Below are 12,472 nucleotides of genomic sequence, written 5' to 3'. Positions count from 1 at the left end.
TGGTGCGGTCTTTCTTTTGTTTACCCAGCGGCCCCGGCTCGACCTGACTGCACGTAGCGACATAGGCATGGCCGCTTCCCCGCCGCAGCCCCTCCGGACGCCGCCCGGTGAGTCCCGGAACCCGCGCGTGACTGACCCCGGACGCCTTTGGCGGCGTTTCCCGCAGACTGACCATGCCAGCTGTTCCCGCTCCGTCCGTCTCTTTGTTCGGGTCAATAAAGCACGTTAACGCGCACGCGCGCTCCGCTGAGACGCGCACGTCGAGCTGGCGGCCGCGTGACTCCCGCCGTGACCCACCTGAGGACCGCTGTCGCCACTTTTATCTCTGATTTCTCAGTCGAACTTGTCAGAACCCTCGGCATAACTGTTCACTTTATGACTGACAGCCGCAGCAGCCAATCACACGCCGCGGAGATCTGTGGACGCCGCCGTTGCCATGGTAACGGACCGACATTCCTAAGATGTGGAACTGTGAGGGCGGGAGCAGCGCTCCAGCACGGGTGTGTGCACGCGCGGCTGAAGAAAAACTTTTCAAAACTCTAACATTTTATTTAAAGAAGAAAAAAAGAAAGCTTCATTAGGTGTTGTCACGCGCATGCGCCGTTCTTGTTCCTCACACGAAAAAAAACAGCGCTACCTTTGCTGCGTAACAAGTCTGCGTCTGACGCTCTGAAGGGATCCGGATGAAGCCAATCTTCACGTTCCAGTTATAAAAATGAAAACACCTAAAGGAAATAGGCAGTAGCCTCACGACGAGCGCGCTCACAGGTGTCCCTCCAGGTACCGCCCTCTACCTGTGCGCTTATGACGTCACAGCCTGGTCAGTTGGAACTGCGCATGTTCGTGGTTTCTAGAGTAAACAGAACGTCATTATTTTATTTAATTCATCCAGTCAGGTGTTTCAGTGTTTGTGCTTTTTTCCCATGATGCTCTGGTTCTTTCACCCACTAACTGAAGATCCCCTAAAAGGCCTTTTTGAAAACCAGGTGAAGATAACTTTGCCTTGATGGAACCAAAACTGAACCATAACAGCTTTGATTTACAGTATTCCCAATAAGTTCAGGATATTGAGAGAAACTCCGGATGTGGGATCCATAGTGTCTGTATCTCAGATTTGGGGGATAGGGAGGTGATGGTATTGAGGTGACGGTCTCACTAGTGTGTTTTACTTACTGGTTGAAGTTTCTTTTTCTTGTGCAGAGCTTTCACAGTCATCTGCTGCCGATTGGCGCTTCACAAAGGAAAGGTTTTGAAGCTGCAGGTCTCTCCTGTCCCCAGGTCTCCTGTCTGGCGGACTGTGACACCAGGATGGGGCTGCTGACTGGACGGTGTCAGATCTGAAGCCTGCTTTACACCCATCTGCTGGATTTGGAGCCGCCGCTCCATTTTTCGAAACTGCCTGACAGATGAAAGGCTCCGAGCGTGTCCGTCAGTGAAGTCAGGACTCCCAATGACAAAGTAGAACTCTCTCCTGAACAAAAGTGGGATTCCTCGTACCATGTCTTGGCAGGTGGAGGCGCCACCCAAGCGGCACCCCTGTGGTGGAGCTGGACTGGACCTGCCGGCCTCCGCGTCTACACAGCACGGTGGTGTTCACACGGTGGAGGTTGCGAGGGGGAAGACGGGCTACGGCTTCACCCTGACGGGTCAGAGTCCGTGTGTCCTCAGCTGCATCCTGAAAGGCAGCCCCGCAGACTACATGGGGTTGCGCTCAGGAGACTACATCCTCTCCGTCAACGACATCAATGTCTCAAAAGCGTCCCATGAGGACGTGGTGAAGCTGATCGGACGTTGCTCCGGCGTCCTGAAGCTTGTTATCTCCGAGGGAGACTGTAATCGCCGACACCACCACAACTCTGGAGGACGCCACCAAAGCATGATGGTAGCGTCCTACCTGGACTCCTGCTCAAGTGACGATGAGCTGGACGCGTTCTATGACTACAGCGGTAATAACCACAGCAGGTCGGGCTGCGGAGCCCGGACTGCACGGTGCAAACCGCCGCTGGACTCAAAGCAGCTGGGCATCAACAGAGCAGAGAAGGTTGTGGCAGAGCTGCAGTCTGGAGGAATCTTCAACATGATCTTCGAGAACTCCAGCCACTCTTCCAGCAGTTCCGACAAGGACAGGGCCGGAGCCAGCTGCAAGTCCCACACGCGCCGCCCGTCCGACCCTGAGTTCCCTCCATACCGCTCTGGTTGCCAGAGCAACCCCAACCTTCTCTCTGAGGGGGAGATGGCCCAGGTTCTGAATGATGACTCCGTGTTCCTGGAGTCCGACATTCGCCACCTCCACCTTCAGAACCACCACGAGCGAGATGTGGACATGGAAGGAGGCGCTTTCGGTCTAGACCCCAGTGAAGACATTGTCAACGTAGGGATGATGGCCGGCTATCTGGGCTCCATTGAGCTTGCCTCAACGGGAGCAAACTTAGAGAGTGACAGTTTGCAGGCCATCAGAGGAAGCATGAGGCGCCTCCGAGCTGAGCAGAAGATCCATTCTTTGGTCCTCATGAAGGTGGGACCGACACTTTAGAAAACATAATCCTTCCTTACATATTTATTAGTCTTAACAACTCTTTAAATATCCAAATCAATTATTTTGCAAGATTAACTCCTGAACTTAAAAAGTTTTCATGTTTATTCCATTTCTGGTTTATTACTGGTTTTAACAGACGAGCTGATGGTTGTAACAATGCAAGTACTACCTTTTATCTAAACAGATGAGAAAAAAAGTTTATTTTATGAACAAAATTTGCTGTTGGCTATGAAAACGCATTGATTTGTAATCCTCTTTAGGCCATTAAAGCAAACAGTGGAGAAAATGAGTATTTGATCTGTAGTTGAGTTTGTAGGTTTGTCCGCATAATCCTAGGTATGTTAACATTAAAAGTGGGTCATCTTTACCCCACAAGACAGCGTGCTGAACTTTTTTTCAAGTATTTTTTATCTTCACTGGTGTCTGTGGCAGACATAAAATCCTGTCCATCTTTGTCTTGGAGGGATCACACATCAGAATAAGGTGGGGTCATCTGGATCCTATGAGAGAGCACGAGGGTTAATGACATAGTCTGTCATCCGGATGGTCAAAAAGATAATCCACTAATCCACATTGAATAATTTGTATACATTTATGTACATTTCATTGAGGGAAACGAGTATTTGATCTCCTTGTGACCAATAGGAGTTCTGGTTGACCCAGACCAGTTAGACTCTCCTCATCAACCTGTCACCGGAACCTGTTAGAACTGATCACCTGTAGAACAGACACCTGTCCTCAGAATCATCTCAGTCAGACTCCAAACCCTCCGACATGGACAGACTAAAGAGCTTTCAGTGGATTTAAGGGAGAAGATTGTAGACCTGCACAGACCAGAATGGACTACAGCCCCATCAGCAACAAGCTGGAGGTTAAAGGTCACCAGAACATGAGCATCAATCCACCTGTACGTCTGGAGCTCCAAACCAGATCTGACCTACTGGGGTTTCCATGATCATGAGAACAGAGAGAAATGGTCCTAAAACAACAGCAGGAGTTAGTGGATGATCTGAAAGCAGCTGGAACCACAGTCACCAAGAAAACCACTGGTGAGACTTTACACCACAACGGTTGAACATCTATCAGTTCTGGTAAAGTCCTCCTGCTGAAGAAGACTCCTGTGCTGACCCTCTTGAAATTTGTCCACGAACACCTTCATGATTCAGAGAGATTGGAGAAGGAGCTGTGGTCAGATCAGACCAACATGGAGCTCTTTGGCATCAACTCAACCGTTTGGAGGAAGAGAATTGCTGCTGATGACCCCAAGAACACCATCCCCCTGTCAAGCACGGAGGTGGAAGCATTATCATGTACCCTCCAATCCTGAGAACCTCCTTCCATCCACCAGACGGATTCAATGACGAGTCTTCAATCAAGGAATGACTGAAGAAGAATCAGATCCAGATCATGGAGTGGTCAGTCAGTCTCTGGACCTCAGTCCTCTAGGAAACTTCTGGAGAGAGCTGAAGCTCACAGCTGCTAACTAACAGCCACCAAATCTGAAGGATTTAGAAATCATTTGTAGAGAAGAGAGGAGCAGAATTCCTCCTGATCTGTGCAGAAACCTGATGATCAACTACAAGAAACCTCTGACCTCTGTGCTGATAAGAAGGGTTTGCCACAAAGTACTAAGTCTTTCCAGTAAGAGGGTTCAAATCCTTATGTCCCTCAAGGAAATGCTAATAAATGGATATCAATCATTTAAAGTGGATTTCCTGATTTTCTTTGTGATTTTCTATCACTGTTTAGATGAATCTACTATCAGGATGATAAACTGTTGATTTTGTAAGTGGACAAACCTATAAAACCAGCAAGGGATCAAATCCTTATTTCTTGGACTCCAGATGAAATCATTTAATACCTGGAGAATGTGAATGAAAATGATTTGTAAGTAAATCTTCATGTCCAGTCCCGTGTGCATAGTCTCCTGTTGATCGTGGCATGTTGCAGTGGTTCGGGTCCTAACGTGTGTTCATTGCATCTACCAGGTCATGCATGACAGTGTGTGCCTGTGCAGTGACCGGGGTCAGGTGCTGGCCACCTACCCTGCTGAAAAGCTGGCTTTCAGCGCCTGCTGTCCAGATGATCGGAGATTCTTCGGGCTGGTCACTATGCAGGCCACGGATGACAATGGGCACTACAGCAATGGACGAGATGAAGAGGGCGGGCTCAGGACCTCATGTCACGTGTTTATCGTGGACCCTGAACTCTGCCACCATCAGGTAAAAAAACTAGGAGATTGTCAACAGAAATTCGCATTACTTCCACAAGAGTTTGCAGTTGACATTTGATCGCTGAAGGAAACATTTGAGTTGTGTTTTGAACAAACTGCAGGGACAATAGTTTCAACAGTTTTTCACTTGATTCCTGGGCTCCTTATTATGATGGTTGCACAAAGTACATGCAGCCAGATGAGTCCTGTGAAGGATCTCCACAAGTATGGGGAGAAAACACATTTTGAGGAAGAAGTTGAAGACATCAGGGTTGTCTCTTTTCTCCTCACTCCCTTTCATGTCTGAGCCGTTTGACCGAAACCCTCTGAAGGTGAAGTTGAGGTGAACAGAGCTGATTGGACTCAGGTGCTGGTCCTGTTTGGTGAAGAAGGTAGAAATACTAAATCCCAGTTTCTCGGGGAAGCAAGGATGTGGAAGTGTAATGATTACAGAGTATTTTGCTCTCAGCATGAATGATAATGACATAAACATTAAAAAAGAGACCAAAAGTTATGATAGTTTAGTTATTTTCTATGAGGTAGTGATCAGACCTCCATGATCAGCCAAAATCCAACTGACATCTATAAAGAAATGAGCCATATTCCTATCATTCTATTGGCCTCAATGAAAGTGGGTGGAGCCTCCTGGCAAACATTCAGATTTCAGTTCCAAGTGGTCGTGGTGTGGCTTTCCAACAAGCTCCCTCCTGATTGGTGAGAGTGGTTGCCATAGAAACGATGACTCAGACCAATCACTGTTTGCTTATGTTGTCTGACTCCAACATGGCGGCGTCTGTATGTATCACGAAAAAATAGCGACTGTATTGACTTCATTTGATTTGAGCCGGAAGTAAGTCGTTTTCTCTGTATGACATCACACTCACTGGCCTGATCCGAATCCTCCCCATCTCCCTCTCCCTTAGCCCTCCCCCTTCGTTTATCCCTCCGTGCTTGCTCCAAACGGAGGGTGATGAAAAACTAGTGTCTAATATTTCTGACGTGACTTCCGTTCAATGACATCATCAACATCGCCGGTCCGCTAGCATTAGCGCGGCACTTCCAGCGGTTGAATATCCATAACAACAGCGGTTTTATAACTTTAAAAAGGTCGTGCTACAACATAAAGTCATTACTTACATTTAAATGTAAACTTCTGTGGTTCAGAGCGCACCAAAAGGAAGAAAAGAGCTTCTTCGCGCAATGCGGTTTACTCTCGCGATAGCGGACTTTGGACCCCTCTGTTCGGAGTGTGCAACTTAAAAAATAATAATTCCGGACACGACTTTGACTTCAACTGCCACTCCAAATCAAGGGGGAGGGCTAAAGGAGAGGGAGAAGGGGAGAATTCGGATCGGGCCACTCAGTCCAGGGCATGTATACCTCCATAGCTGTGGGAGAGAGAACAAGTAGAACAAGAGCTTGACACTCCCCCATCATAAGATGGAAGTCAAAGTTTTTTTTTTTTTTTTTTTTTATTGAGCATTGAATGAAGTACATTACAAACATCACATTAGAACTCGAGCTCATACAAATAAACAGTAAATGGCGCAAGAAAAAAAAGGAAAATACAGGACAGTAAGTAAACTAGAGACATACAAATAAATAACTAAATGAGGGGGGAAAAAAGCAAGAGTTAGTGTTTTGATTTATTCATGTTATTAATTCCAGAGATTTACAGATGTCTAGTGTTTTTTGAGCTTTTGTATTCTTGGGGGGAAGTCAAAGGGTTCACTCTGCTCTCTCTCTCTCTCACCTGCAGGTCCACGTGGGAGTGGCCCGGAGGTTCGGCTTCGAGTGCACCCCCGACCCAGACACGGGGGGTTGCCTTGAGTTCCCCCCCAGCTCACAGCCCCTCCTGCAGTTCATTTCTGTCCTTTACCGGGACATGGGGGACAACATGGAGGGGGTCCGAGCCCGCGCCTTCCAGGACGCAGACAACGACGCCCAGCAGAACCACAGCACCAGCAGCAACAGTGACAGCGGCATCGGGAACTTTCTGCCGGAGGAGAAGAGCAACCGGGTGCTTTTGGTTGACCTGGGGGGACCCCCCAACCATGGCCACACCCCTGGCATGCGCCACTGGAACAGCCCACCTTCATCCCAGCTCGTTTGGAGCCCCACCTTGGGGACTGCTGCCTCTCTTTCACCTCCTCCTCCGCCTCCCCCTCCCCTCTTGAGAAATGGTCACCACCGTCATGACCCCCACCTGGCTGACCTCCCCCATCCCCTCCCCCTGGCTCACCCTGAAGTTGCTGGCAGGCCTTTGCGAGGCGTCCACTCACACCACTACTCCTCTGGGAAGCTGGGAGGAGCCACTGGGGGCGGAGACAGGAGGGGGGCTGGCCTGGACCCTCAACGCTGGCTGCCAGTCCACGTGCTGAGAGATTGGCGCCAGCAGCACAGCAACCTGCCGGGCCTGAGCAGCGACCAGGAATCCTACGCAGAGTCCACGGACGGGTGGTCCTCGGCCAACTGCAGCACCCTGCCCCCGCCCATGAACAAGATCCCAGCAGATCGCTACCGGGCCCCCCTGGTCCCCGGAGACCACATGCAGCCCCCGGGGGGCCCCCCTCCTCAACCACCTCATCCCCACCACCAGCGGCTGGTTGCTCAGAAAGAGGAGTGGGCCAAGAAGCTGTTTGGAGGCGGAGACAGGGAGCGGAGCCGAGCGCGGCGGGGCGACAGAGAGAAGAAACGAAGCTCGAAGGACGGGGAGAAAAAGGTACCGAGCTCCTCAAACTCTGCTCCTTTCTACCTGTATTTTACCTTTTGTCTGTCAGAGCATCCCAGCTGCTCGGGGATCAGTCTGTGTGCTGAGAGGACTGTGCTAAAACTGACAAGGCCGTGAGAAGTCCCAGCAGACCCCCCCCACACATTCCTGCCGTGGAAATGTACCATGACCAGGTTATTGAGACCATAAATCCTGTTCTCACCACTCTGAGCCTCCTCTGTACGCAGAGCCAGCAGCGGCTCAGCCATCAGAGGACATCCTCAGCACGCTCCAGTGTCAGATCATGCATTATGCAGCAGACAGACATCCACTCCCACCTGAGAACCACCTGTTGGTCACCTGAACAAACTGCTTCACGGCTGCTTTCTACCTGGAGGTTTCATTAGCTAGTCAGGTTTCAGACTTAGAAGTCCTCTTCTCTGTTCTGAATAGAAGTGTCCCCTCGCCCTGCAGGGGAAGAGTGGGGGGAGTCAGAGTCAGGAGAAGGCTGACGGGACGGAGGGTGCCCTCAGACTAGAGCTGGGAATCATGAGGCACCTCACGCTTTGATTTCGATTAGGGAGGCCGATTATGAATGCACCCTAGATCGGCACTTTTCTAGAAATGTTTCTCTGTACTACGAGAAACTAAATCAGGGGTGGACAAACTTTTTGACGTGTGGGCCACAAAGGGTTCTAAAATTTGGCATAAGGGCTGGACAGCAGCAGATCATAGAGGTGTTTTGGTAATCCACCTTATTAGAGAAAGATATAACATCCAATTTGAATGAAAACAGGTTTATTTTTTTACTAATAACAAAAATATATATATATATATATATATATATATATATATATATATATATATATATATCTTATAAAACAGAACATTTTGGGATTTTTATTTTAAAACTGTGGCTTCAGTTCTCATTTTAGTGCCAATTAGACCAATGGTTTGAAGTTGAAGAAATAACTGTCCAACTCAGAAGGCACACAGAAATGATAAAAATTCCACATAATTGAACTGATTCTAGATTATTATGGGATGGTCACAGGACCTACGACTTGGCGGCCAAGTGGCAATTTCCAATTTGAGAAAAGAAAAATTTTTTTTTTAAGAGATCTTCACTAAATTTTACACACATGTACCGTCTTACGTCTACCAAAATTTTGTTGACCTTTGACCTCAGAAAGCAGATGCCATCTTGAATTTTCAAAAAAGAAAATCATTTTCCGTGCCCTTTACAAATATAAAGTCTTCCTCAGGATTTTAACCTATCACCTCTAACTTCTTCAGTATCACTGAGAAGCGATTTAGGTATAAATTGTCGGTTTTAAGATTTTAGATGGCGTTAGTGTTGCGAGCTCCCAATAGTGAAATTTCCCTGTAATTCCACATTTTTACTGGAATTTTGTGAAAATGTAATACACAAGTTGTTTCTCAGGCAGAATGAATCAATATGAATTTTTTAGGAATGTGGGCGTGGTTAACAAAAACCCTCAGAAACCAATCAAATCCAAAATCTACTTTTACTGATTCTTCTTAAAAAGATATTGACCTGTTCATCACCCCTGACAACCAAAGCATTCAATGGTTACTATGGAGATAAAACCATCACTAAAGCAGCCATTTTGATTAAAGTGTTCATGAGTTTGTGCTTCTCTGAGCAGGGCAGCAGAGGCAGCAGCTCCACCAGTGAGGGTAGAAAGGGGCGACGAGAGCTGTAGGGGTTAGTTGCAGGTCATGCAACGTTTGCTGGCGGCTTTAACTTTTATTTGGTTTCTAAACCCAGAATGTTTACTTTTGTCTTCATCATTTGTTTTAAAGTCTCTAAAGTTTTATTTACCTTTTCAATGTGAATTATTTTCATCTCATTCATTTTTAAAATGGACTTTTCAAAAGTGTCTGTGATTTTCATCACTTCAACATATTGATTGAGGGCCATTGCAATGGTTTATTTTCCCCCACACTTTTGTCACCCTCTATATATTTTTTAATTGCAGCTTTACATTCTTCTGGAAAGTCTGTGGATCCTCAGTCATCCATGTCATTGATTCTGCATATTGAAGTCTCTTCCTCAGAATTCTTGCTTCTTTTAGTTGAAAAAGCAACTTTGATAAGCAGAAAAATGTCATCTGGAGGAACCTTTGAAGCCTGGAAGAACAGAATCCTGGGAGCATTCTTACATAAACCTCAAATTTCAGACCTGTTTATTCTTTTGTCATTACTAAAGTACTCTACTACTGTCAACCTGCTGTGACAGTTAAGCTGATGAGCCCCTGGATGTGGCATTACAATCAACTTTAGTTTAATTGAGCTGTTAATCATTTTCGTTCCTCTTGGTTCATCCATGGAGGCATGCTGACTTACAGTATTCAGTGTGTCAGGCTCATGCTGCCACGCGGTGGCGCTGTTTCACTGTTGGCTTAGAGACGGGGTTATCCACAGCTCATCAGTGATTGTTGTTTGGATGACCTGCAGCTGAAGCTGGATCACAGGAAGTTGAGGGGTTCTTTCTGTGGATGAAATTACAGACTTTTAAGTCTCAAAAAACAGAAATTCTGTTTCCCTTCCACAAATGTTTCCTTAACCCTTTAACACCGGAGCTCCAGTGTTTATGTCCTTTGATTTACTGTCTCATTAACACGATCATTCCAGTAGATTGTGAAGGAGAAAAGCAGCTCAACGAGCCGCTTGAGAAGCTACAGTTTGTTAAAGATTTTTAGAGCTTAAGGGTCACAGACTACCCCTCAGATATTAAAGGGTTAAATCCACAAAGCTGTGGACAGGTACATGGCTTTATAGCAGAGAGGAGTCCTCCGCTCAGTTTTCTGTGGGTCTGTGTTGCCAGCTCCTCTGCTGTAAACAGGAAGGATGCTGTTTTCACTGCCACATGGATAATGTGTGTTTGTGTGGACGACGGCAGATAAGAGCGTTCCACAAAAATGTTCTTCTTTACATTTGTCTCTGGAAGGATCTCTGATGCAGCTACACCCAACTGTGTGCAGCCCCAGCACGCCCTCACACTCCGCCCATTAAAACCTCATTTTGTCTTCCTAGTCATAAGTTTTAAAGGAGCAGCTTTGAAGGTGGCGAGTGTTTGTGCTCTGTTCCTGAGAGTGGTGACTGACAGATGCTGGATGAAGGCTTTCCTCTGTTTCCAGGGCAACACCTGATGAAACGCAGAGCCCGACTCCTGACTGTAGCCGGTCTGAGACTTTCAATGAGACTCACCTGTCCTGGTGTCATTTAGACAGGTGGTAACCCCACACTGATCAGGACGTTTGATGACCACTGAACAGTCGTTTTATTCACAACAACACAGTTTAGAGTCTTGAACTCTGAACTAAAAAGAAAAACAAATATATCGCCAAAAAGGGTTAATGAACTAAACTCTGTTAAAAGGACTTTATATTAAAAAATAGCTAAACTCTCAGGTTCTTTTTATGACAGTAAAAGCACCCCTCTCACCCTCCATGGGTGGTTTTTCCTCCAAGCTCGGGTCCTCTACCAGAGAACTGGGAGCTTGAGAGTTTTGCAGTATCTTAGCTGTTCCTAACACAGCGCTCTACTTCTTACCAATGACTAGAGAGGGCTGGCCTGCAGGACAGCACAGAAGCTCTGATCCTGGCAGCACAGTAACAAGCCCTGAACACCAGAACGATAGAGGCTCAGATCTACCACACCAGACAAGACCCAAGCTGTAGGCTGTGCAAAGAGGAAACAATCCAGCACACAACTGCAGGGTGGAAGATGCTGGCTGGGAAAGCATACATGGAGAACCACAACCAAGTAGCTGGAATAATATACAGAAACATGTGTTCAGAATATGGACTGGAAACCCCAAAGTCAAAATGGAAAACACCTCAGAAAGTGGTAGAGAACGAGAGAGCAAAGATCCTGTAGGACTTCCAGATCCAGACGGACAGGATGGTAATGGAGAACCAACCAGACATTGTAGTGGTGGATAAAGAACACAGTAAAGCCGTTGTGGTGGATGTGGCAGTACCAAGTCATGGTAATATCGAGAAGAAGGACCCTCAAGGACTCTTAAGTTCCCAGGCCTCTGGTAGAGGACTCAAGCTTTGAGGAAAAAACACATATACAGTATATATATGAATTAGTTATGACGTATACTTGTATAGCATTTTCTACCTTCCTTTGAAGGACCAAAGCGTTCACCATTCACACACTGATGGTAGCTCCGCTGCCGAACACTGGCGCCAACCTCCCACCAGAGGCAATTCTGGGTTAAGTGTCTTGCCCAAGGACACTTTTTACTTAAATTTGGAATCTTTTGGCTGCTTCATATAGGTGGCACTGCAGTGAATCACCTGCCTCCTTTGCTTCCTCCTCACTCAAAACAACCCACTCTACTTCCATGGACCTCCTCTTTGGTCTTCCTCTTTCCTGGTTTCTCCAACCTCAGCATCTTTTACCATCATCATTATCCCTGTTCCTCCTCTCATCATGTCCAAAAATCTCCATCTGTTTCCCTGCATTGATCTCCAGAACATCTAGCATGATCTGATCCTCTGATAGATTAATTCCTGATCCATCCTGCTCTCTCCCAAAAAGAAGCTCAACATCTTCATCTCTGCTCCCTCCAGCTCTGCCTCGTGTCTCTGCTTCAGAGTCCCTAGTCTTCTACACATTTCATTTCTTTATAGATCATAATGTCATCTGCAAATATGATGGTCCACAGAGATTTCTGTCTGACCTCATCTGTCAGTCTGTCCATCGTCACAGCAAGCAGGATAGAGCTCAGTTCTCCACTGAGACATCGTTGGGGGGCAGGGCTGGTCTGGCTGCCTTGGTCCTGTCACCATCGGGGGTCAGTCTGCCAACTGACCCCAACATATCCCCTTCCTCATAAAAAAATGCAATAGGGTGAAGGGGAGGGTGTCTGTATTGCTGGGGGGGTCCTGGCTGCAGCTGCTGCCCCGGCGGGGGGTCTTAGCGTGGGGATGGCCGGGCGCTCTCCCCCTGAGTACATTCCATCACCATCCACCTC

At 47.2% G+C, this 12,472-nt stretch overlaps 1 protein-coding gene and 1 long non-coding RNA gene across 7 annotated transcripts in view; one reads left to right on the top strand and one right to left on the bottom strand.

The window, feature by feature from the left end:
• The window catches only part of LOC112139386, a 9,252-nt gene extending 8,831 nt beyond the window's left edge, over positions 1-421 (bottom strand). Inside the window, exon 1 of the long non-coding RNA XR_002917982.2 lies at positions 298-421. This is a non-coding gene — a long non-coding RNA (uncharacterized LOC112139386). The remainder of the gene's footprint in view (positions 1-297) is intronic.
• LOC112139385 (regulator of G-protein signaling 12) overlaps positions 1-12,472 on the top strand; it is a gene marked incomplete at its 3' end in the record, with an annotated part of 14,441 nt that continues 1,969 nt past the window's right edge. The window contains 5 exon segments of one of the 6 annotated variants that reach the window (XM_024262174.1): positions 1-107; positions 1,279-1,428; positions 1,511-2,515; positions 4,525-4,758; positions 6,508-7,470. In XM_024262174.1, coding sequence (XP_024117942.1) covers positions 1,700-2,515; positions 4,525-4,758; positions 6,508-7,470 — 2,013 coding nt within the window. 6 annotated transcript variants of the gene reach the window in all.

This window comes from Oryzias melastigma, linkage group LG1, assembly GCF_002922805.2.
Source record: "Oryzias melastigma strain HK-1 linkage group LG1, ASM292280v2, whole genome shotgun sequence".
Classification (NCBI taxonomy): Eukaryota; Metazoa; Chordata; class Actinopteri; order Beloniformes; family Adrianichthyidae; genus Oryzias; species Oryzias melastigma.
The sequence above is the reverse complement of the archived record's forward strand: the minus strand, read 5'-3'. Positions and strand labels throughout refer to the sequence as shown.